General features: G+C 40.1%; 1 protein-coding gene across 1 annotated transcript in view; it reads left to right on the top strand.

Moving 5' to 3' along the window:
* Positions 1–12,800, top strand: part of LOC139136370 (ADAMTS-like protein 1) — a 39,147-nt gene extending 26,347 nt beyond the window's left edge. Inside the window, exons 27-45 of the mRNA XM_070704095.1 lie at positions 725–901; positions 1,011–1,187; positions 1,608–1,790; positions 2,368–2,544; positions 2,684–2,860; positions 3,059–3,241; positions 3,578–3,754; positions 4,603–4,779; positions 5,263–5,445; positions 5,957–6,133; positions 6,751–6,927; positions 7,117–7,299; positions 8,108–8,284; positions 8,800–8,976; positions 9,447–9,604; positions 9,969–10,179; positions 10,696–10,855; positions 11,283–11,467; positions 12,203–12,800. Coding sequence (XP_070560196.1) covers positions 725–901; positions 1,011–1,187; positions 1,608–1,790; positions 2,368–2,544; positions 2,684–2,860; positions 3,059–3,241; positions 3,578–3,754; positions 4,603–4,779; positions 5,263–5,445; positions 5,957–6,133; positions 6,751–6,927; positions 7,117–7,299; positions 8,108–8,284; positions 8,800–8,976; positions 9,447–9,604; positions 9,969–10,179; positions 10,696–10,855; positions 11,283–11,467; positions 12,203–12,364 — 3,378 coding nt within the window. The 3' untranslated portion in view covers positions 12,365–12,800. The remainder of the gene's footprint in view (positions 1–724; positions 902–1,010; positions 1,188–1,607; positions 1,791–2,367; positions 2,545–2,683; positions 2,861–3,058; positions 3,242–3,577; positions 3,755–4,602; positions 4,780–5,262; positions 5,446–5,956; positions 6,134–6,750; positions 6,928–7,116; positions 7,300–8,107; positions 8,285–8,799; positions 8,977–9,446; positions 9,605–9,968; positions 10,180–10,695; positions 10,856–11,282; positions 11,468–12,202) is intronic.
* Positions 12,801–23,607: the final 10,807 nt, after the last annotated feature.

Raw genomic sequence — 23,607 nt, 5'->3', positions numbered from 1 at the left:
TCACCTGTAATCTAAATATGCCCATATATGGTCAAAGGGGCGTTCCTTGGTATTCAAAATGCCCATGTGAGGGCGCTGTTTTTAAAAAGCGGCCACCCACATAAAAATCTTGATTGGTTAGATTTTCTCTTTCCATTGTTACTGTGGCAAAATTGGAACAGGTGACAGTATACCTTTAATGCCAACTACACTTTCTTGTTCTACTCCAGAGAACATGTTGAGATACATGGTTCAGCTGTCAACTCAGCGTGTCGTGTGTAGTCTGCATTTTTACAGTGAATTCTGGTCCGGACTATAATTCAAATGTAAACAATCTCAGTGCATTGTGCGCGTACAGACGCTGTGTTGAAAAAAAGTAAATAGAAGGTTTTTCAACATGCTTTGGAAATGGAGCAAGAACTTGCAATTGGCATGCACAACAAAGTTGGCTAAAATAAGTTATGGCTACCTGCTCATTAAATGTTGTAAGATAGCGGTAATTGAGTGCAAATCCCCAGTGTAAGAATATATATTGTAATTACAACACATCTTGGAATACTCTTAGATATATCATTTCATGTTTAGTTTGCTTTTATCTTTTTCAAGAACGAATATTTGGGAAGAACTGAATGTTGGAAATAGTTTGTAGTCGAGTAAGCCGCTAGTCGGTTGCAGCTGATCTTATTTAAAAGGCATTATTTATTCGTACAATTGACTTTTCAACTGCTTTTCTTTGCAAAATCAGTGCTCTGCTACCTGTGGAGTCTCCATCCGGGCAAGAACCGTCGAGTGTAGGGAACAGACAACAAACACTCTTGTCGATGACAGTTTCTGTCTGGAGCGCAACCTCGTCAGACCAGCCGCTCAGGAAGACTGCCTCGTTCCAGATTGCGTCCAATTCACCGTCGGTGCCTGGGGAGAGGTGAGCTGCACTTTTTTTTTCTTGGCCGGGTTTTATCTTCCTTTTGTCGTCGGATCAAAACAAGATTTGAACTGTTGAGCTAATACCTGTACATCTTCTCGTAATCTAGTGTTCCGCCACCTGTGGTACCTCAACAAGAACGAGGACTATCACCTGTGTTATACTTGGAACAGACACCGTCGTGGACCAGGCACAGTGTGCGGCAGCCGGTCTTGCAGCCCCAGCAGCCGTTGAAAGCTGCGTTGTACCTGATTGTTACATCTACAACATTGGCGGTTGGGGAGAGGTAAGTAACCGTTCTTCACTTCAGTTTCTCATCACTTTTTGTATACAGTAAGATATATGGCGAGTCATTTATAGTGTTTTCTACTTCATTCCGCCCTTTGGGCTTCCAACAACCGTCACTTTTGTGACAAAATTCCGCAATGTTTCGCTAGCGTTTCTTCAGAAAACCATCAAAGGTGAATTTTCCTTATTTTGAAAGTAATCATTTTATCTCCTTGTTTTAAATAACTTATTCGATCGTTTGTTCAGTAAACTTAAACAAATTTAGTCTCTCAGTCATTACAGTTGAATTAGATTGACGATCACGAATTTACAGTTTGATGGGTATGTCGTAACATGCACTCATTTTCAACCTGCCAGCTTTCTAAATCGATGAAGAATGTCTTTTGAAAGTAAAAAAAAATGTTTTCATTCGATGCAGTGTTCAGCAACTTGTGGCACTTCGTTCAGAACAAGGGCCGTATCCTGTGTGGTGACCGGGACCACTGAACCAGTCGACAACAGTAACTGCGTTGCCGCTGGCCTCGTACAACCAGTCAACGTAGAACTTTGCACCGTGCCAGCTTGCCCCGTGTATTCATTCAACGTTGGAGGTTGGAGCGAGGTACGTATGAATACTGAACTTAGACATCTTTCGGTTGGACATAAATTCAAGATATTTACGTTTCAAGTGACATAGCTCTGTGAAGTCTGTCGTTCGGCAACTTATTTCGATCACACACATTTTTCTTCTTTTCTAGTCATTTTTCCTCGTTTGACTCAAAGTAAAAAAATTGTAATTTCATGTTCAAAGCCGTATCTCCAATACGATTTTCTCCGTCTTACATGTTGAGAATATTACGCACCAGGGTTTAAGGCATGCCTCTCTATAAACATGTCGCGTTCTTAAGTGTTAAAATCTAAATAAAACTGTTCGGTGATTTGATGTTCGGAGAAACGTACAGGTTCACAAAAATTCAATGGAGATCCGCGGAAGTATTTTGCTTTTTGAAGTTTTGGAGACTGTCGGAGCAAAAAGTAAGCACATGCTTAAATTTGTGCGGGTGTCTGGCCGACAAAATGTACCGAAATAGCAAAAGAAACTAGCCATCTTTGATACATAAGGAGACACATCTGTATCCGATTGGTCACATTTCACTTTCTTGATTTTAAACTAATTGTGCATTATTCTCAATAAACAGTGCTCTGCTACCTGTGGAGTCTCCATCCGCGCTAGAACCGTTGAATGTGTGGAACAGACGACAAACACTGTAGTTGACGACAGTTTCTGTCTGGAGCGCAACCTAGTCAGACCAGCTGCCCAGGAAGATTGCATCGTTCCAGATTGCGTCGCATTCACCGTGGGCCCATGGGGAGAGGTAAGCAACAGTCCATGATATATCGGGCGATCGGATGTTCGCCAAATGTCTTGCGTTCATTTCCACCTTTCCTATCCAGAATAGAAAAAAAATGGAAATGTTGATTTGTTTTGAATTGTATGTTTTTTCTCTGTGACAGTGTTCCGCCACCTGTGGTACGTCAACAAGAACGAGGAGTGTCACCTGTGTTATACTTGGAACAGATACCGTCGTGGACCAGGCACAGTGTGCGGCAGCCGGTCTCGCTGCCCCAGCAGCCGTTGAAAGCTGTGCTGTACCAGATTGTTTCATCTACAACATCGGAGCATGGGGAGAGGTCAGTATCAGTTTTACCGCTCTGTGCAACAGTAAAACAAAAACATGTTCATTTAAAGAAAATTAACTCATCGGTTTGTGGTCTGATATTGTTTTGCGAATCGTGCCGTGGTCGTTCATCAGCCGCCTGTCGTATCAACCATGGTGTCAACGCGGCAATTCTAAACTTCTCATTTGGCCAATTTTATTTCCGATACAGTGTTCAGCAACCTGTGGTACTTCATTCAGAACAAGGACAGTTAGTTGCGTCGTGGTCGGCACCAGCGAACCCGTCGACAACGGAAACTGCGCCGCCGCCGGACTTACAGCAGCTCCATCCGTTGAGTTGTGCACTGTCCCCGCTTGTCCAGTATATTCATTCAACGTTGGAACCTGGAGCTCGGTAAAGATTTTTTCATAACTTACCATTTAAGTGTCCTCCGAGAATTATATAAAACCTATCCAATGTATGTTGACAACAATGAAGTACTAATATCTTGTTTGCGTAGTGTACATGAAACATGTGCCATTCGTTACTTTATCTGACAAGTATTTTGACGCAAAGAGTCCATTTCCTCAAGATGAAACAAGTTAATACACTTTAATACGAGAGTGTTTCCGCCGAATTAAAAAATGCACAATTTACGTTTGTTGTTCAACATTTCGTCAGGCTATATACAACAAGCGCAAAACTTCCTCGTAAACCAAACTAACCCCATCCTCTTAATATTTACCACAGTGCTCAGCAACTTGCGGTGTATCCATCCGCGCAAGAACCGTTGAATGCGTGGAGCAGACGACTAACACCGTTGTTGACGACAGCTTCTGTCTTGAACGCAACCTCGTCAGACCAGTCGCTCAGGAAGAATGCGTCGTTCCAGACTGCGTCGAATTCACCGTCGGTGCCTGGGGAGAGGTAAGCTAACATTACAATCTCCTCGCAGAGATTGACGGGTGGTGTGGCAGCAGTGCGACGTAAATAATTCTAACAAAGTTAGACGGTGTCCGAGTCGTTCACCGCGCGCCCGCGCCCCCCACCAATCTCTGCTGCAGGCAAATTTAAATATATTTCAAAATGGGACTTCTTTCAGTCTTGCGCGTGCCCAACTGACTCAATAAACGTGGTTGACATCTCAGATTTTGTATAGGAGCTGTCCGCCAAGAGATGGCACATTCCGTAACAGTGGTAAAAATAATACATACACTGGTAAAAATGATACCTATACCTTCCATAACATTGACAATAGCGTCTACAATGCTGACAGCCGTTGGTGCAGATATTTTGAATCATCGATTCACATCTATGTAATCTAGAGCAAGGTCTATGTTTTGCAAGTGTTCACGGAATCGAGGATTGAAATTGAAACTGGTGTATTTTCCATTTATCAAATTATTTTGGTTCGAAGTATTATATATATACATATATATATATATATATATATATATATATATATATATATATATATATATATATATAAAGACAGAAAATGTATATCATGGAAAACGCGGATTACCCAAAAAGTCGCCTGTGCTGAGATCAGTGGGGCTAGTGCTGAGACTCCCTAGCTAGATTATAATTATCCACTCCGCGCACAATCTCTGTACGGAGATTGCTAACATTAGTCTATATCTATGACCCGACCCATTTCTCATGTTCCAATGAAGGGCTTTGTGCGTGAGCTTCAACTTCTCGCCGTCAGAACAAAGAACGGAAGATCTGTATACTGTTGACCCTAAAAAGCGTTTTCATTTATTTTTCACCAGTGTTCTGCTACCTGCGGTACTTCCACACGAACCAGGGTTGTAAGCTGTGTTATACTGGGAACTGACACAGTTGTCGACCAAGCACAGTGTACATCAGCTGGCCTTATCGCTCCGCTATCTGTTGAGGCCTGTCTAGTTCCGGATTGTTACACATTCACGGTCGGACAGTGGGGAGAAGTAAGCTTTAATCATTCAATTCCGATATCGCAGAGACATTTTTTTATTAAGCATTTAGTTCAGAAATCAATGTGAATGACGCAGTTGTACTTTATCATTTGCAACGATATTTTACTATTAACACGATTGGAACTAATTTGGGATAATAGATCTTCATAATGTTCAAATTTCTCAAAAATGTTAGGTGCCCTATAGCTGAATGTTGCAATATTAGAAATTGCTCATAAAACCAAGTGTGTAAGGTAAAAACAAAAGCAGATAAGGTTACACTTTTAGATGAAATTGACATTACTTCACCATCCAATTAATATCCCAAATTAGTTCCAATCGTGTTTATTGGTGAAAACCAATCAAGTTTTATGTTGACGTCCCTATAACGGCTTGCTATCGCTTCCAAAATTCCATACTTTTACGCCGCAGTTGAATTCACTAATTGATTTACATATGTTCAATCCCATCATGCACCTGCGTCATTTTTTTCAGTGTTCAGCAACTTGTGGCACCTCGTTCAGAACAAGGACTGTATCCTGTGTGGTGACCGGTACCACTGATCCAGTCGACAACAGCAACTGTTTAGTTGCGGGTCTTACGCTGCCATCAAGTGTTGAACTTTGTACAGTGCCAGTCTGTCCCGTCTATGGCTTCGAAGTTGGAACATGGAGTGAGGTGAGTGAATATTTTGTTGTGTGTTGAAAGCCCTTTGTCCTTTATCCAATGCGGCATTTTTCAAGACGTGATACGGCCACGAACTAATGATGTCAAACTAGCTATAACGGAAATAAAAAGCCATAAATGTATGTATGTATATATCTATCTATCTATCTATCTATCTATCTATCTATCTATCTATCTATCTATCTATCTAGGTATGTACCTATCTATCTCTGTATGTATTTATGTATTTGTCTGACTGTCTGTATGTATCTATCTATCACTGTATGTATTTGTCTCTGTCTGTCTGTATGTATGTATGTATGTATGTATGTATGTATGTATGTATGTATGTCTGTCTGTCTGTCTGTATGTATGTATGTATGTATGTATGTATGTATGTATGTATGTATGTATGTATGCCTCAACTCATGTACATCAGTACAGGATTATGCGTGCATGCACTCACGCATACTTGCATGTATATGCTAACACTAAAGATCGCCAATTATTATTTCCCTTATAGTGCTCAGCCACATGTGGAAGCTCCATCCGTGTTAGAACCGTCGAATGCAGAGAACAGACAACTGATACATTGGTTGATGATTCTTTCTGTCTTCAACTCAACCTGGTCAGACCAACAGCACAGGAAGAATGTGTCGTTCCCCAGTGTGTTGAGTACACTGTCGGTGCATGGGGCGAGGTAAAGTGTCAAAGTCGTTTGCTTTTCTTGTGGAAATATTTTCGACCGGAAGTGAAACTAAATTACACTTTTTGCGTGCCTCGTACACCGGAATGTCGTGCGCTCCGAGGGATTCAATGGTAACTGGTTAATGACCTCGCGGACCCGCACAGTCATCATTTGACTTAAGTGAATCGGAACTATTTGCAACTTGACGACTTTAGGATTTAAAATTATCAAATCACATGTTTTACATAGGAAGTAATCTTTTGCAAAATAGTGATTTCAATATATCAATGAGCCTTTCTATGATGAAAGTCGTGTTAGTTTTTCAACATATTTACGTCTAACATGGAAATATCTAAAATATGTGATTGTCATTTGTATTTAAACCCAAAAATTTGGAGTGAAAACAATGTAAGAGAGGCGTGTAATGAAATATTACAGCCCAAACAAGGGACTATGTACCCTCGAAGCAGGCGACCATTTGAACGTTGTTATGAGTGTAAATTGTCACCTACCCTCCGGCATATAGTTCCTTGTTTGGATTATAATATATTTTATTCAAACGGAAATGTTGTCTTGCCTCATGAGTGGTTGATTAATGCCTGCGGTATGACATTTGTCTCATGTTCTAGTGTTCCGCCACCTGTGGTACCTCAACAAGAACGAGGAGTGTCACCTGTGTTATACTTGGAACAGACACCGTCGTGGACCAAGCACAGTGTGTGGCAGCTGGACTGGTCGTCCCAGCGGCCGTTGAGAGCTGCGTTGTCCCTGATTGTGTTGCATACAACGTTGGCGCCTGGGGAGAGGTAAGTGTCATGTTGGTACGCAAATGTGTCCTGTCATCTTACAGAATGTAAAAATCTACTTTGACATAAAGGTACATGTATTTCTCCCTTTCATGTATGAGATTATGCACTGAATATACTCGAGAAGGGACGTCATTGTTTAATTGATGAATTTCAAATGAATTATGTTCGTCATTAATTCGTTTTCAGTGCTCAGCAACCTGCGGAACGTCATTCAGAACAAGAACCGTGACCTGCGTGGTCGCCGGCACTACCACTCCCGTCGACAACGGCAACTGTCTGAGTGCCGGACTCACGACGCCATCTAGCGTCGAACTTTGTACAGTACCAGTCTGCCCTGTGTACGAGTTCAACGTGGGAAGCTGGAGCTCTGTGAGTGACAAGTCTTCACCTCATTGATGATTTTCATTTGGTCTGCCATGTTGTGATATCGACTGGTCTTACAATTCCATAACGCTTTCAGATCGAGTATACTGATTTTAAGGCAGAAAAAAAAATCAAATCTCGGATAAATCTTTATTTCAGTTCATGAAAAGTGAACATAACTAAAGCTCACAAGCTGCTCTGTTTGTTTGTTTGTATTTTCTGTACAGTGATTGAATTTAAGATTTTTGTAGTCAAATGTTTCGGATTTTATATTGGCTGCTTCTAAGCAGAATATGGCAGCTGAAATTTGTTTTTGAAGTCTAAAATTCGAGGACGTATTTGATAGGCGCCTGCACAATTTTGGGTTTCTTTTATAAAGCTCTTATGCATGTCAGCTCATGTGTTTCAAGAGGTGATTACCTGATGTCTATCCGATATAGACGGCCAATATTAAATCGAGAAACTGAGGACCACAAATGCAATAGAATTAGCGGCAATAATTGTAGCCAACGGAATGCGTCGCCGTGGCTTTATTGCCTTGTTGGCTGTGAGCCCCACCAGCACGGTAAAAAGCCGGCGCACGGCCCTTGGGCAAAAATATATTGCAGCTAAAATAGAATATGATATATTAGCCTGCTTCGGATAAAGCCTATCCTTTATCAGATAGTGTTTTGCAGTTCTAAAAATCTAGTATGAAACAGTTGCCCAAATATATAACCTTCACATGACACTCGTTCATAAATCCAGTTCGGTTTCAGTTCTGCCATACCATGATGTTTTATCATATCATTTTACGTGTCCTCTTTTTTAACAGTGCTCTGCCACTTGTGGTACCTCAATCCGTGTGAGAACTGTCCAGTGTCTGGAGCTGACGACAAACACTGTAGTTGACGACAGTTTCTGTCTTCAACTCAACCTTGTCAGACCAGCTGATCAGGAAGAGTGTCTTGTTCCTCTCTGCGTCGGATTCATTGTCAGCGAGTGGGGCCAGGTAAATATTCCTTATTCCTGAAGTATGTAATGCACAATTCGGGGCAGATGAATATTCCACATTGATAAAGAGTCATTAGCATAATATTTCAATACCGAAAACAATACATCATCAATAAAATTTGCATAAATTAATACTAATCTGCCAAGTATCTTGCACTGATAGTCCTGAAGAGGAAACGAGTTCTTTCGCTCCGTATTGTCCACATTAACAGCACGCTGCATGTTACCGAAATTATTTGGCACCACCGTTTCAAGCCATACACCACCATTTCAAGCCATTAAGTGTGTGATCAAGACTTAGCAAAGCGTTCCAATCGGATTTACAGCTTTATTACGAAAGTTCTGGGATATTTTTTCCAATTGCGCCAGACATTGTATATTTTGTGAAGAAAGACTCCAAGACTGCTTGTCCATTTTTACATTACCTACAGTGCGTCCTCATTTGCTTCCGATATTCTTTTCGATAATTTGGAGTTTTGTTTGTTTATTTTCGTCTGCTTTCCCTTCTTTTAGTGTTCCGCTACGTGTGGCTCATCTTTCCGCTCAAGGACAGTGACTTGCGTCGACCAAGCCTCGGGCAATGTTGTATCGGATACTCTCTGTACCAACGCTGGGCTCATCCCCGTTGAGACAGTCGAGATCTGTGTCGTGCCCGTCTGCAACGAATACTTCGTCGGGGCCTGGGGCGAGGTAAGGTTTAGAATATTCTCGGCTGCATCTGTGGGTGCATTGATTTTATCCAGTACCCATTTGCGAGCTGCATCGACCTTATTAAAGCAAAACGAATGAGAAATAGTTCTTTGCTTCTTTTTATGATCATTAGTGCCCTGTGCTCTGTGAATATGCCACTAAGGATGTGTCACTCCCGGTATCATGAAACTGTACTCTATCGCCTCACGCCCCGAGAGTTAGTTACTCCGTCAGTAATCTACAAAGCTTAGATTGCTTGTAAAGTTTTGCGAATTAACCTTTAATGAAGCTTCTTTGAAGTGAAAAAATATGATTGTTTGACACCCGGGAGGTGTGTGACCCAAGTTCTCTCTCATAACAAAAAACGTTTCAATTATTGACTCAAATATAGGACGTTGACTCAACATGAGCATGTCTTACTTTCCTGTGAAATTGCATCAGTGACACTAGCTTCTTTCTCTTTCTTGCAGTGCTCAGCGACTTGTGGTACCTCTGTCAGGGTGAGAGATGTCTATTGCGTGAACGTCGGCACCAATGTTCAGGTCGATGAGAGCCTCTGTGTCATCGACGGATTGATACGTCCAGCCGATAGCGAAGTGTGCGTCGTCCCTGATTGTATCATTCCAGTGTAAGTACGCCAATTTCGTGACTCTATTATGTTTCTGAGAGTGCGCGACACCTGTCCTTTTTTATGGCTGTATTAATTAATGGATATATAGGATGTATGTATGTACGTATGTATATATGTATGTATGTATGTATGAATGGCTGTCTCTGTCTGTCTGTCTGTCTGTCTGTCTGTATATATATGTTTGTATGCAAATATACATATAGCATAGCATAGCATAGCACATTGCATATACATATAGCATATATATATATATATATATATATATATATATATATATATATATATATATATATATATATATATATATATGTGTGTTTGTGTATGTATATATTAATGAGATATGCAAATTGTTATTTCATAGATTCTCATACACTGTTGGTGAATTTGGAGTATGTGACTGCGATACGAGGATCCGCATAAGAGAAGTCAATTGCATACGTATCTACGGCACTAGCGTAACACCTGCAACCGACGCTGAGTGTATCGCCTATGGGTTGACTACGCCTACAACGACAGAGGCCTGTGTACCACTCAATTGTCCAGCATATTGGTACACCAGCGAGTGGTCCGAGGTAAAAATTACACAAGCACTTATCATCTACACGACAGTTTTGCTGAAGTTTGATCTCACAAGTTGTTCTGTTTATATATATATATATATATATATATATATATATATATATATATATATTACATAACGTGTCGCGAAGACACTTCGCAAGGGTGATGATTCAGAGAATGACAGAAAAGGAAGACACTACAGACAGACAGATTGGCAGAAAGATAGACAGACTGACAGACACATAAATACAGACATAGATGTAGACACAAGGGAACATGGGCGGGCATTGACAGAGAGCTCTGCTAGCGGTAGATCACCTAATGCCTCTGATATACAGAGATGGCAGATGAAGGTAGCAGACGTCAGCACTTTTAGATCTTCTTGAGATCCTTGGGTGTGAATCTCCCCTTTTGATACACTTAGTATTTGGATGACGTTGCAATACAACGATTTTCGTTTACTGTTGAGATGTTCACGATTTGACATTGTCTACGATCCTAATCGTATGTCGTCTGCCCATTCGCAGTGTTCAGTAACCTGTGGTTGCGGTGTGCACAACAGAATTGTTCAGTGCCGTACAGACAAGGATGACCCACTGAGCGTAGTCGATGAGGCCCGCTGTGCCGAAATCGCCCGACCAATCGCCCAAGAAGAATGCCACACTGTCGAATGCCCAGAGGGTTTCGGTGAGTCGCAAATGCTTCCTCCCGTTTTCGAATTGCCAACCTTTTATAACCGACGATGACATTTTCGAAGTAAGCTTAAGTTCAGTCGGCCAAGATGACTTGGAAAAAATTTCACATATGATTATACATTTTTTTACTTTTTTACCATGACTACTTTCGATCAAAGCATGAATTAATCAAATGTGATGGTGCTGGACGAGCAATTTTCCCGGGGCGTGATAAAAATGAGAGCATTTCTACTCAATGTGGCTTTTCATGTCTTTGTTTCCTTTGATTGTCTCGCCCTTTCGAAGCACGCGTAGTGGAACGAAGCCAATCGCCAGTGACCATGGATTGGAGCATAGATTTGAGCAATCGCAGGATATTGCACATTGCTATATTGCTCGTTACCCTTCAGGGTTTTAATAGGTCTTCTCTTTGAATTTAGGATGCGGAAGTGTGTACAGAACCCAAGAAGGCCAACTTACATCACCACTGTATCTGAGCAGCAACTACCCACGTGACATCGACTGCGTCACGACCATCGAGGTGCAGAGCGGATTCCATATCGCCATCACAGTTATCGACATGGACATTGAGTTTGACGACAACTGTGAATTCGACTACTTGAAGGTAAATCTGCGCGCCTTACCCTTTTTCGGCAATTGCAGCACTGCTGTTCAAGAATACATCAGTTCGATTTTGAGCCCGAATTTAACGGCTGTACAAAACGATATTTGGCTGGCTTTGAATACACGATTTTAAGAATCTTTTAGATGTAAAAATAAATTTATTGATATTCCAAGTTGTATTTTGCTTCCTATCGACCTTATTCGATGCTGAAGACAACTGATAATCCGAAAATACAACCCGCCGACCACACTTTTGAATCTACCCCGACAGTTCTTGTGTATCGCTCAGACAAAAATATCCATTACGGTAATTCGCACTTCAAAAATAAAAAACTTAAACTTGCTCAAATTTTACCCTAGCAAACATTGAACTGTTCTTTATCGAAGTCAAGAATAAAACTCGGGGGTCAATGACCAAATTTTGGTACTAGAGAAGCAAATTACCCAAGATTCACCGTTATTTGGAATTCAAAATGGCCGCCATCCCTTTGTTAACGCTATGGAGAAAAAAAGGATTTCTCCTAGGGCTTCAAAATGAGCTCCCACAACTGTTAGACTAGAACAGAATTGTGAAAGGTCGAGAGTCCGAATATCTGTCCCCTTGAGGGCGCATTCTGCTTTAACATGCATTGACCGAATATGATACAGTGGTCAAAGTGCTCAGTTCAGAACAAATTTCCCGCGCAATGAATTAAATTTTGACTTTATTTTTTGTTTCTTTTTTCTTTTAATCCAGATCACGGACACTGCCACAAACTTATCTGAGACCCACTGCGGCCCTCTAGCGGAGACCCACGAGTACACGTCCGTCGGAAACACCGTCACGCTTGAATTTGTCACGGATAGTAGCATAGAGGGCAGAGGTTACGCCCTCACGTGGTCAGCGGTGCCCAATTAAAGCGATCGGCGCCATGTTTCATCCAGTCCCGAAGGAAGGAGTATTTATATGTAAAACGTAAATTTAATTGTAAACATAAGCAAAATCATCAAGTCATTATTTGTGTTTTCATAAATTGATATTATTTCTTTGGAAACATTTCCCACCCTAGTAGATAGTCTTTTAAACTCTTTTTACCATGAACCTTGTCCGCTGCTCTCATGAGTAATTGCATTGTCGTTTTGATGAATATGCAGTGGAATGCTAGTACGGAAGATTACTTTTCCCCCAAAGTACATGTTTATGCTCATAGAAATAGCTTTAAATGGTGGATGGGACAACACTACGCTCGCGTCACACACTACAGATTAATTCGTTTCATGGGCTTTGAATGAAAATGATGTATTCTTGTACATTTTACGGTGTTTAATAAAAAAACCGAGTGAAAATAAAATGACTGCTTTGCCCTTGTGTCGATATGTGCTGTGAGTCAGTTTGATGCTCGATCGGATTCTATTGATTCGTGGCTCAAAATGATCATTGCTTATGACTTTTTAGACTGAAAGATCCGTCGCTCGAGGGCGCTCTCCACGCTCCCCCTCTTTTTTTTTTTTTTTTTTTTTTTTTTTTTGAAAAAGATAAATTTATTTCAACATAGTCACAAATAAAATAAATCTACATAACTGTGAATGCAATAGAATTACAATGCACCTTGTCTGAAAAAACCCAGATAATTAGCTGTTCAATTACAAAGATCATCATATGAATGCATTTAGAAGGCATTCTTCTCCTTCAGGTTTCTCTTTGAGCGACGGATCTTTCAGTCTAATGACTTTTGCACCAAGGAAATCTCAAACTGCCCCTTCCTATAAGGTATACGTCTTTGGGAAAATATTTAGACTCCCAAAATTTTATAATATTTTTTGGGTCCAACACTTATGAGGAGTCATTTTGAAGTTCATTGAGTAAATAAAGTTTTCACCGGCTTATTTTCGCGGAAATCGATTATGTTTTTTTGCCCATGAAATTAACCTAGGAATAGCGGCCATTTTGAAATGTTCCTTCAAATATGAACAACACTTGCGCATAAATTAAGTACGTTTCGTTTAAGTTAAGTAGAAATTAAAAATGGCCCCATACGGTCAACACGAGACTTGTGATGAAGCTGTTAACGTGACCCTTTGGCGCCAAAGTCAATTTTTGCCGCCTATATAAAATGTAACCCACACAAATATTTTTCAGAATTTTTCCCAATTTTGATCAAAAACTGTAGCCAATGAAAAGTAATGTCCGTGTGGTCCAAAATTGTCGAAAAAATTACACAGAATTCATAAAAATTTGGTAAAATTGTGCACAAAAATTTTGTCACGAACTTCCTATTCTCTCTTCATTTTCTCTGAATTTTACAATCTGAAGGGATATAGGCTCTTACTGCATTAGAAAAAATTGACAAGTAAATTCAAATTTTAACGGTCATTTTGATTTCCCGCCATTTTCAAAAATTGGTAATTATATTACAAAGGAAACAGAACATACAATGTCACAGTTGAAAACATTCACCCCTATGCATTACATTGGACTACTCTATGCAATTTATGTGAAGATTTCAATGCAGATAAACACAGTGTCCACGATTTTTGCTTTTCCGCATGGGGCTGCGATTTCAATTTTGGGCAAACGTTTAATCGAAGTGTAATATTTATCTTGTTCAAAATTGCATATAGAGTTCCAGAGTGTAGTTAATAATAAGTGTACACACACCTAATTCTTACATTCTTACAGACCTATTTTAGCTTGAAAAAATCATAAAAATAATGCTAAAAGATACAGCAAGTGGGGCTTTAAGGTTGTACGCCCCTTAAAATTGAAAAACTTGCAGTTTTCATCGAACTATCCGTAACGTAACTGTACACCATTACCTTTCGAAATCAAACATAAATATCAGGGGCAAAGAACTTGAAGCAAAATTTTGAACGCATTACGAATATTTTCCGACATTTTAAATTCAAAATGGCCGCCCTCCCCGTGTTAACTCTAAGGAGAAAAATTTGAATTTTTGATTTCCACAAAAATAAGCCACTGAAAACTTCACCTTCTCCATGAACTTCAAAATGAGCACCAAACAATGTCATAGTCCGAATGCTTTTCTCGGAACATTCTTTCTTAAGGTAGCTCGTGCCTCGGGGACAGATATTCGGACTCTCAAATTTCTACAATTCTATTCTGATCTACCACTTGTTGGGGCTCATTTTAAAGCTCTTGGAGAAAAAAAACTTTTACTGTCTTAGTTTTTCGAAAATCCAAAATTTAATTCTCTCCCATAGATTTAAACAGGGATGGCGGCCGTTTCGAATTTCAAATATCGCAAAATGTTGGGTAATTCGTTTCACTTGTTCGAAACTTTGCACGGTGACTCCGATTTTTATTGTTGATTTGGTAAGAGAATATTCTTCACACTGAACAACGTAAGTGCAACGTAAATGTATTTGCTTTGCTACTTACTAACCGCGCAACGTACTAAAACTACCAATGTTAGTGTTGAGAAATAAATTCCAGCAAATAATCAAGTTACGTCTACGACAACATTAGACACTAAGTTAGAACGCACATCGGGGACAAGCAGTCGGACTCTCAAATTTCTGCAATTATCTTCTGATCTACCACTTGTAGGGACTCATTTTAAAGCTCTTGGAGAAAGAAAAACCTTCACCGGCTGAGTTTTTCGAAAATGCAAAATGTAATTTTGCCCCAAACTGTGTGCTTTTCTGATTCATGCTCTGAGCATTCATGTGTGATCGGTAAAACTGTACGCCACTAACGTCCATACTCTGTACAGAATGAAATGTTTTATTCAGGTAAAACGCACCTCGGGGACAAATAGTCGGATTATCAATTCTTTTCTGATCTACTACTTGTGGGGGCTCATTTCAAAGCTCTTGGAGAAAGAAAAACCTTCACCGGCTGAGTTTTTCGAAAATGCAAAATTTAATTTCCCCCTTAGAGTTAACACGGGAATGGCGGCCATTTTGAAGTTCATGTCGCAAAGTGTTGGGTAATCTGTTTCGCTAGTTCCAAAATTTGCACGGTGACCCCTGATTTTTATTGTTGATATGGTAAGAGAATGGTTGAAAGTTTCCTTCAGCATGACAACTTTTCCCCACACAGACTTAGACGTGGTGGCTGTGACTAATCTTGGCTGAAATCATAGGGAACAGATGAAAGGACTCTGGGGTGGGGGAGGAGATTTTTTGTGCAACGGTTTACCTTATTTATTTTATTAATTTTGACTGTGATATTTCAAATAAAGAGTTCAACTCCACACCGTCTGACTGCTTTATATATTACCGACAAGTCCTTATCTCCTCTCCAACTTGTGTATACACCACTATAATTGCTCCGAAAACATTGCCAACTTGCTAATCCGCTGTCCGTATCAGCGGATTAATTGATTGAGTCAACACCACAGCCGTCACACACGTAGTAAAATAAGGAAAGGGTTGAAAATCACAGACACAGTGTCACAAAAAAACGCAAATCTGAGCAGATATAGAAGTCAATCGAAATTTAACGACTATCAAAAGCATCGCTATACCGATGAACTGTTACATGCCAAAGTACGCCGTCTAAAATGGTCATCTTGAGCCAGAAAACCAACCTACATTTTTGAGTCGGTCATGGTCCGATGTCGTCCGTAAGAGCGGAAGTCGGAAGTAGAACCTTTTGACCTCAAACCTGTTTATTTCCAATCCAGAAGTAAACATATTTCCCATGATGCGTTTGATGTTATATAATGTCAAAGTTAGTACATCATGCTCAAAATGAGCAAAGTTTTATAAGATCACGCTACACGACTGGTTTTAATCAATCCTACAAAATCAAAACAAGGATTCAATTTGTATCCTTTTTGTCACAAAATGTTGCTAACGATGAGTTCGAGAATATAACCAAAACTTCTGTAAATCCTGCACGGAAAGAGCTGAAGGGCGAGGTATCACGTTTCCTGCCTCTGCATCTACACAAACCTCCTTGGTTATCGAGGTGGTAGCTTCAACAGCCACAGACAAGGAGACTTTTTCTCCTTGTAGCGAGGCTCAGACAGCATCAACCGAACCGAACACCGCTGCAGGCAGCTCAATATAGATTGATGTCATCGTGTATGCCAGTATTATACACTATCCATATTCAGATATTATTCGATGCCACCATCGTCACCGTACATCTATAGCGTCTATCGTAAACGTAGCACACCGTCATCGACTGTGACTGACTCGTTTGCCCGGTCTCCCCGCTAATACATCAGCGACAATCCGTACCAATGAAGTTCTCACCTACAGGTACTCCAAAAGAACCTCCACAATGTGCACATGTAGGCCTATCAACAAAACATCTTGAATATCAAGGAACACGTTAGACTTCCTAATATTAACCCCAGTTGTTACCAGGACTACAAATTGCTGACATTTTCTTGCCCGTTCTCGTTTTAAAATGTTAGTGTGTTTTCACTTCCGCGTCCATGTCTAGCATAAGTTATAGTATTTTCCCCAAAGACGGACAGCCCTCGCTTCAGTTTCCGAGAACTAGATGGATAAAATCATTAACTTTTATTCAGTTTTGCCGGTACTGCGAGCACGCCTTTTCAACAAAAACTATTTCATGGTATTCGCCACATTGTCTGTGTATTCTGTCTGTAAAAACGTTAGCTGCTGCGGTTAGGTTGTTGCGCGGCACAACAGAGGGTCCACGCTGACTTTATATATTTTCGCTGTATTGTTATGCACTTTCCACCATTATCATTCCTCAAACACGCAACTCAACGACGACAGCACATAATCTGAATGAACTGAAAGGATCGACTTGGCTTTTTAAAGTTCTAGGGTATAGGAAAATGTAGTCAGGAACTTAACCTATGTCATCAAAATTTTGTAACGTTGCTGTTCTCCTTCAGGCCGGCGCCGTCCAGATCATGTATTTTAATTTTTTCTGAGCTGTCTCTCCACATGGCTGTTGTTAGTGACTTTTTAACTTTTCTACATTTTCTCTCCTGACGGTCGGACGGTAGCCTAGTTGATTTCATCACAGACAAAGGCTTCAATTTCTCTCAACGAGAATAGTTTAAGCGTCCACGGTAGTAGATTTCAGGTTTCCGATTTTTCCCAATATTTTCTCTCCACAACCGATCGCACCAGGTCGTGGCTGTAAAGTGTTGAATTTTCACAACATTTTTCTCAACGACGTCATGAGGTTGTGGCTTTCAAGCTTTGACTTTTTCCCCCGGTAATTTTTTTTCAACGACCGGTCGTGGCTATAAAGAGTTTAATTTAGCCCGAATTTTCTCAATGATCGATCATGAGGTTATGGCTTTCAGGGGTTTTTTTCCCGGTAATTTTTCTCAATGACCGATCGTGAGGTCGTGGCTGTAAGTGTAAAGTGTGGAATTTTTGCCAACATTTGTCTATACGACGGTCGCGAGGTTGTTGCTTTCAGTAATTTCTCTCAATGGCCGGTCACTAGGGAGCTCCTTTACCGTTTATTTATGAATAATAAGTTGTGTACCTTCCTATTTATTTACGAATTCATGAATATTTAAGCGTCCACTAGTTTTACGGACGACATCGTGACACTGTGTCTGTGATTTTCAACCCTTTCCTTATTTTAATGCGTGTGGGCGGCTGTGGTGTTGACTCAATCACTTAATCCGCTGATACGGACAGCGGATTAGCAAGTTGGCAATGTTTTCGGAGCAATTACAGTGGTGTATACACAAGTTGGAGAGGAGATAAGGACTTGTCGGTAATATATAAAGCTGTCAGACGGTGTGGAGTTGAAATCTTTATTTGAAATATTACAGTCAAAATTAATAAAATTACTTGTAGCAATAAAGAAAACAGTCAGACGGTGTGGAGTTGAACTCTTTATTTGAAATATCACAGTCAAAATTAATAAAATCAAATAAGGTAAACCATTGCACAAAAACCCTCCCTCCCCACCCCAGGGGACTGATTTCTTTCCCCTATGCTGAAATTGGTCATAGCCACCACGTCTATTAAAATTCATGAGTTTACTTTTCTTGTTTACGTACATACTTATATCAGATGGAAATCTGAGGATTTGCGATTACATCAGGTTGACAACCCCCCCACAAGAGCAATGTACTCTTACAAAGCATGCGGACAAATTTGTTGGTTCCACACATGTCACTTACTCTTTACAAAGCATGACAAATTAGTTGGTTCCACACATGTCACTACAAATACACTAACGTTCAATGGAAAGGGACAATTTGAAGCCGCCTCTTAAAGCTCGTGCCCGTGTGCAGTGATATGTTCGTCGGTAACGCTGTGAATGAAACATGCACACAGCGGCCCACACAACATCGTAAGCTTACTATCGTGGTATTTGTACGTGCGTGTACGTCCGTGATCGTATTTGAGTGCATAAATTACAGCAGGCTACCACTACCAGTAACTCGCGGTTACTGGAAAAGCCGAGGGTAGCCTAAACTGAATTTTCCTGTAAACGTCTTAATTTTTTTTAAAGTACATCACAGCAACTGGACTGCGAGTCTCCTCTTTGAAAATACATTCGCATTTACTCAATTAAAATCTATAGGTTAGGCCAAAAAAAATGAAATGTTTCTGGTCAGCGCGCGCGTCACTTGAACAACAGCGCGTCACTTTTTTTTCCTGGTTTGTGGCCGGCGGCTGTGGCAAACTACATACTGATTACTATAACACCAAACCAAAACGGCTGAAGAGAAAGAGAAAATTCTTTGGGGCACATGATCATTGACTGCATGAACAATTTAAATGTTACTATATTGATAAAACTGTAAAACTCAGTGTTCTCCCCAGACCATAGCGGTCCCGCTACGCTTTCGCCTCTCCCCGTACGCTTTCAAATAGTCCCGCCATCCTTTAGTTCACACGCTCTGCGTAGCTACCAGCTGATGCATGCATTGTCTACACATTAGCGCTCACTGCAACTTTCAACCTGGTGGAAGGTGTGAAGTATGGTATGCATCAGATAAGTTGTCCGTAAGTGTTGAGAGGAACGTTAAAACAATAGAAGAATCGGCTGGGTTGTTCACAAATTTTCATTCCAGAACGACTATTACGACCAACAAAGACCTTTAAAATACTCAGTATACATCGCGGACAAGTGTTCACAGAGGTAGGCGGTGTAGCACTAGCAGGGCCTTTGATCACATTCCCATGCTTTGATCAACGAAATGGATCGCAAAAGAAACAAGAGTTAACTGGTGAGGTTGATTATGATTGTACAACGATGAGTTTTGTCCTAGTACGATCGCGATCGAGTTCACATTGCATAAATTTCAATATGGCGGCGGCCATGTTGGTCGACGGGTTTATAACGTGTTGACATTGATACTGGCGTCGCGTGTGGTGCCACTCTGACACGTCCTCTGAAAGATTTTACACCTGATTTTCGAGGAATTATAGTCGTACTTAGTTCATGTCTTGTGATCATCTTGGTGGTATTTTTAAAATCAAGAATCGAACGACGATGTTCAGTGGCAGTAGAAGTTATGGGGGGGGGGGGCCGCTGGTTGAAATCTATCCCCGTGATGAAAAATTATTCGCGGTGTTTGTCGTTCAAAAATGATATAAAACTCAATTACATTTGAATTGTGTAAAGCTTAAACTTGTGAATTTTCCTCTTTGTTGGCAAGTTTTGACAATTTATCAGCAATATATGTATTAATGAAACTCCAATCAGACGAACCATTTCTTGCTCTCAAAGTTTCAATCTGAATCTTCTGTTTTAATTGCAATTGTAATTACAATACTGTGATGATTTATTTAAGTGTAATAAAGAGTTTCCATGATGTTCAAACTGCACACTTGTGTGTTACCATTGCATTTTGTTGTGAGTGTACATGTATGTGTGGATGCATGTGCAAGCTTACATCCATATGCAAATATAAATTAATGATATGCAAATGATTATGCAAATTAGCCGCTACGCTTTGGCGCTTTAACTGACCCTCCTCCCTCCCTTGAGGAGGAGAAAAAAAAAATCCGCGTCGCCGCACCATTTTTTAAAGAAAGGCCTGACCAGAAACATTTCTTCTTTTTTTTTGGCCTTAGTGACAAGGTTTTGAGAGGGTGTGCAACGTGCAACGTAGAAGAAGCTGCCCCAAGGCACCATGTGTCCGCGGAAGCGGTCGGGTGGTCCGGAAGAGAATAGGCCTATCTGCCCTGTACTGGCCGTTAGGCCGGAAACTAAAACATAAAAAACTGCTTGAGATTCAATGTTTCTGGTGTTTTTGACAGTAAATAAGGAGAGAAAACCACACTTATGATTGATATTATTCGATGTCATTTTCTTTTTGTCATGTTAGTAAATTTGGCTATATGACTATAGAAATAAAGTGTAAAAAATGTGAAAGAGGCTCCCCACCTAACTATCTAAAATGTTTTTGTGTTGAGTTTGTGTTTGATTCGTTTCGAAAATGTGTTCCTACATTCTTATCCGATTGTTTGTGTTAATGAAATGTTTGTTTCGCTTCGGATATTTGTAGGGAAGTTTGGATTAGTGTGTACGGTAATGTTTTGTTTGTGTGGGGAAAGCTTATGGCGAGACGCAGCCGGACCTATGGTGTCACAATGTTGATAGAGTGGCCCTTTGACGATTGCGTTTCGAAACCTGAGTGTGGTTTCTCGTCAGTCGCAGTGTAGAGTCTTTCCTTAGTTTGTGTTTGTGAAAATTTATTTTAATGCATTTTAGTGGTCTTGCTCTTCGAGTAGCGAGGCAAGTATATATTAATTTTTGGATCTCGTTGTGAATCCGTTTGGTGGTTCGGTTTGTTTGTTCTATGTTTCTTTACTTCTGTAAATTTTGTTTTTGACTAGTGTGTCTTTTAGATTTTTCGAAGGTTTGTGATTTTTGGGGGCAATAAGTACCACTGCGGGGTACGGATTTTATGTTTTATGGATCAAGACACTTCTACGTATCATGATCGATGTGTTTGTTGTCGTACATTTTGTTAAATAGTTCGTGTATTTTGTTTATTGTTTGTTCTGTGTCGTCACTATGTTGTTGTGTGTAATACTGAATGTTTCGTAATTGCCTTTCGCATTTGTGTACGTAATCTTTTGTGTTGACAATGACGATACCACTACCCTTCTGTCGAAGGGTTTTTATGGTAATTTGTCTATTGTTTGCAATCTGGTTTATCGCGATTCTTTGTTTTCCAAGTCAACTATCCAAGCATTTTAAGAGGGGTGATCAAAAAGGCCAGAACAGCCAATTTTGACCAACCGGATTCAAGAACCCGGGAAAGTTACTAAAAGTGTGCGATAGATGTGTTTACGACATAAACATTACGAACAGTAGGATTAAGATAGGTATGAATAATCCAAACTGCCCAGTTTCTGTGTGGGGAAAAGTCGGAATGAGGAGAGTTAAAATCTTTCACTTTCGAGGTGCATACTACCTTAAACACCGTGACATACAAGCTGTGTTGAGATATTGAAAAACATGCATTTTATTCCGAGTATACCAAGAATACGTGAGTCTTAGTGAAAATACAATTCGCAAAATATACAAGAACAGCCAAGATGTATTTTTACATCCATGGTAAAATTAAAAAGCTATTAAACCTGACCGGAAGTCAGATTAATCGTATAGACAGTAGGAGGCCGTGGATCTAGCAGGGACACCTTGCTTCCACTGTCTATGGATTAACTCGTGACTATATGACTTGTGTTTTCAATCAATTATGATGAAGTTTTTATGGTGGTGACAGAATTTTTTTTGTTTCCTTTCTGTGCGAAAAAGTCTCTGCATACCCACACTTTCTACCCGTTTAGTTATAATCCAAACCCATTCTATTATCGTGTCAGCTACATTTTATCGCGAGGAGATAGTCTTGATTTCAAAAAAAAGAATCATCCTTAATGGACTACGAGGGTTGGATGAAAAGTTTTAGGCCCAAGTATGAAGTTCTACTCGAATGAGTTTCTGTATTATTTATTTTTCAACATTGTCCCCCTAGCAGTCCACACACTTCTGCCAGCGGTGCTGCAGCGCTTGGATAAGGCGTATGGTAGGTGAGGAATGAGTCTGAAGCCGCAGTCACGCACTGTTGCCATGGCAATGACTAACTTGAGAGGTGGAGCATTGTCGTGATGGAACAAAACACTTTTTTCTCAACTTTCCTCGTCGTTTTTTTTGATAGCCTCCCGTAAGTCTTGTATCAGCAATCAAATACACAGCGAACTGAAAATAAACCACTCAGTTGGTAATCTGAACAGTTGAAATAAATGCAAAACCAAGCTTCATTGATCTGGCATCGCTCCTTCATAGTTAGGCTCAAAACTTTTCATCCAACCCCAGTACAGTGAAAATAATGGGAAAGACACAGGCATCAATTTATTCAGTAAATCGAGCGGCGATATTCGCTCTTCACAATTTGAAAACTGTATTGAATCTATAAAAAATACAAATGCCGAAACCCGGGATAGTTCACCGAACTCGTGCGAGTTCGCCGGTTTGAACCAGGGACCTTTAGATCTTCAGTCTAACGCTCTCCCAACTGAGCGATTTCGGCTTGCTTGCTAATATCAAAATAATATTAATAGACAATCACGTATGTTTGTTATTTTTCATTTTAAACATATAATTTTTGATTATTACTGTTTAAGAAGATGATTGCAGGATTTATTAATTCATTACTGTATATTGTATGTCATTTTGATACAAACATACCATGTAAACGGACCTGCGGTAAATCACTGTTTCCAGCGCCTCTGATTCACCACGTGTAATATACCGCTTCTGCGCATGCGCCGCGTTCCTGCACGCTGTTTCTCATTACTTTTTATATACGGAGACTTAGTTCACTGTTTGGATTTTTCAGGCACTTTCGCCTGGTTAAATTCACCAATTTTGCCAAAGAAAACTCATAATTTGCAAGATAATTTGCACTAGGATTTAAATTATCTCATCCATCAGTGAAAATGGCGAAACAAATTCTGACGAATAATGAATAAGCTTATTTTTTACTGTATTTTACAGAATACTGTGGTTCTAAACCTTAACAAATCACCATTTTTAAGCTAACATGGCACAAATTTAGCACAAATAAAGGACGTATCTCCCTTCCCCACTTATTTTCCATTTCGCTTTCCTCGGAATGATTAAACAGACGCAATCACGTCACGTCGTCTGCACAATTTACTCTTCATCCCATTTCATTTGTTTTGGGGTGAAAGCCAAGAAAACGATGATTCCGGGCATAC

This window comes from Ptychodera flava, chromosome 7 (assembly GCF_041260155.1).
Source record: "Ptychodera flava strain L36383 chromosome 7, AS_Pfla_20210202, whole genome shotgun sequence".
NCBI classification, from domain to species: Eukaryota; Metazoa; Hemichordata; class Enteropneusta; family Ptychoderidae; genus Ptychodera; species Ptychodera flava.
This window is presented reverse-complemented; position numbering and strand designations above follow the sequence as displayed.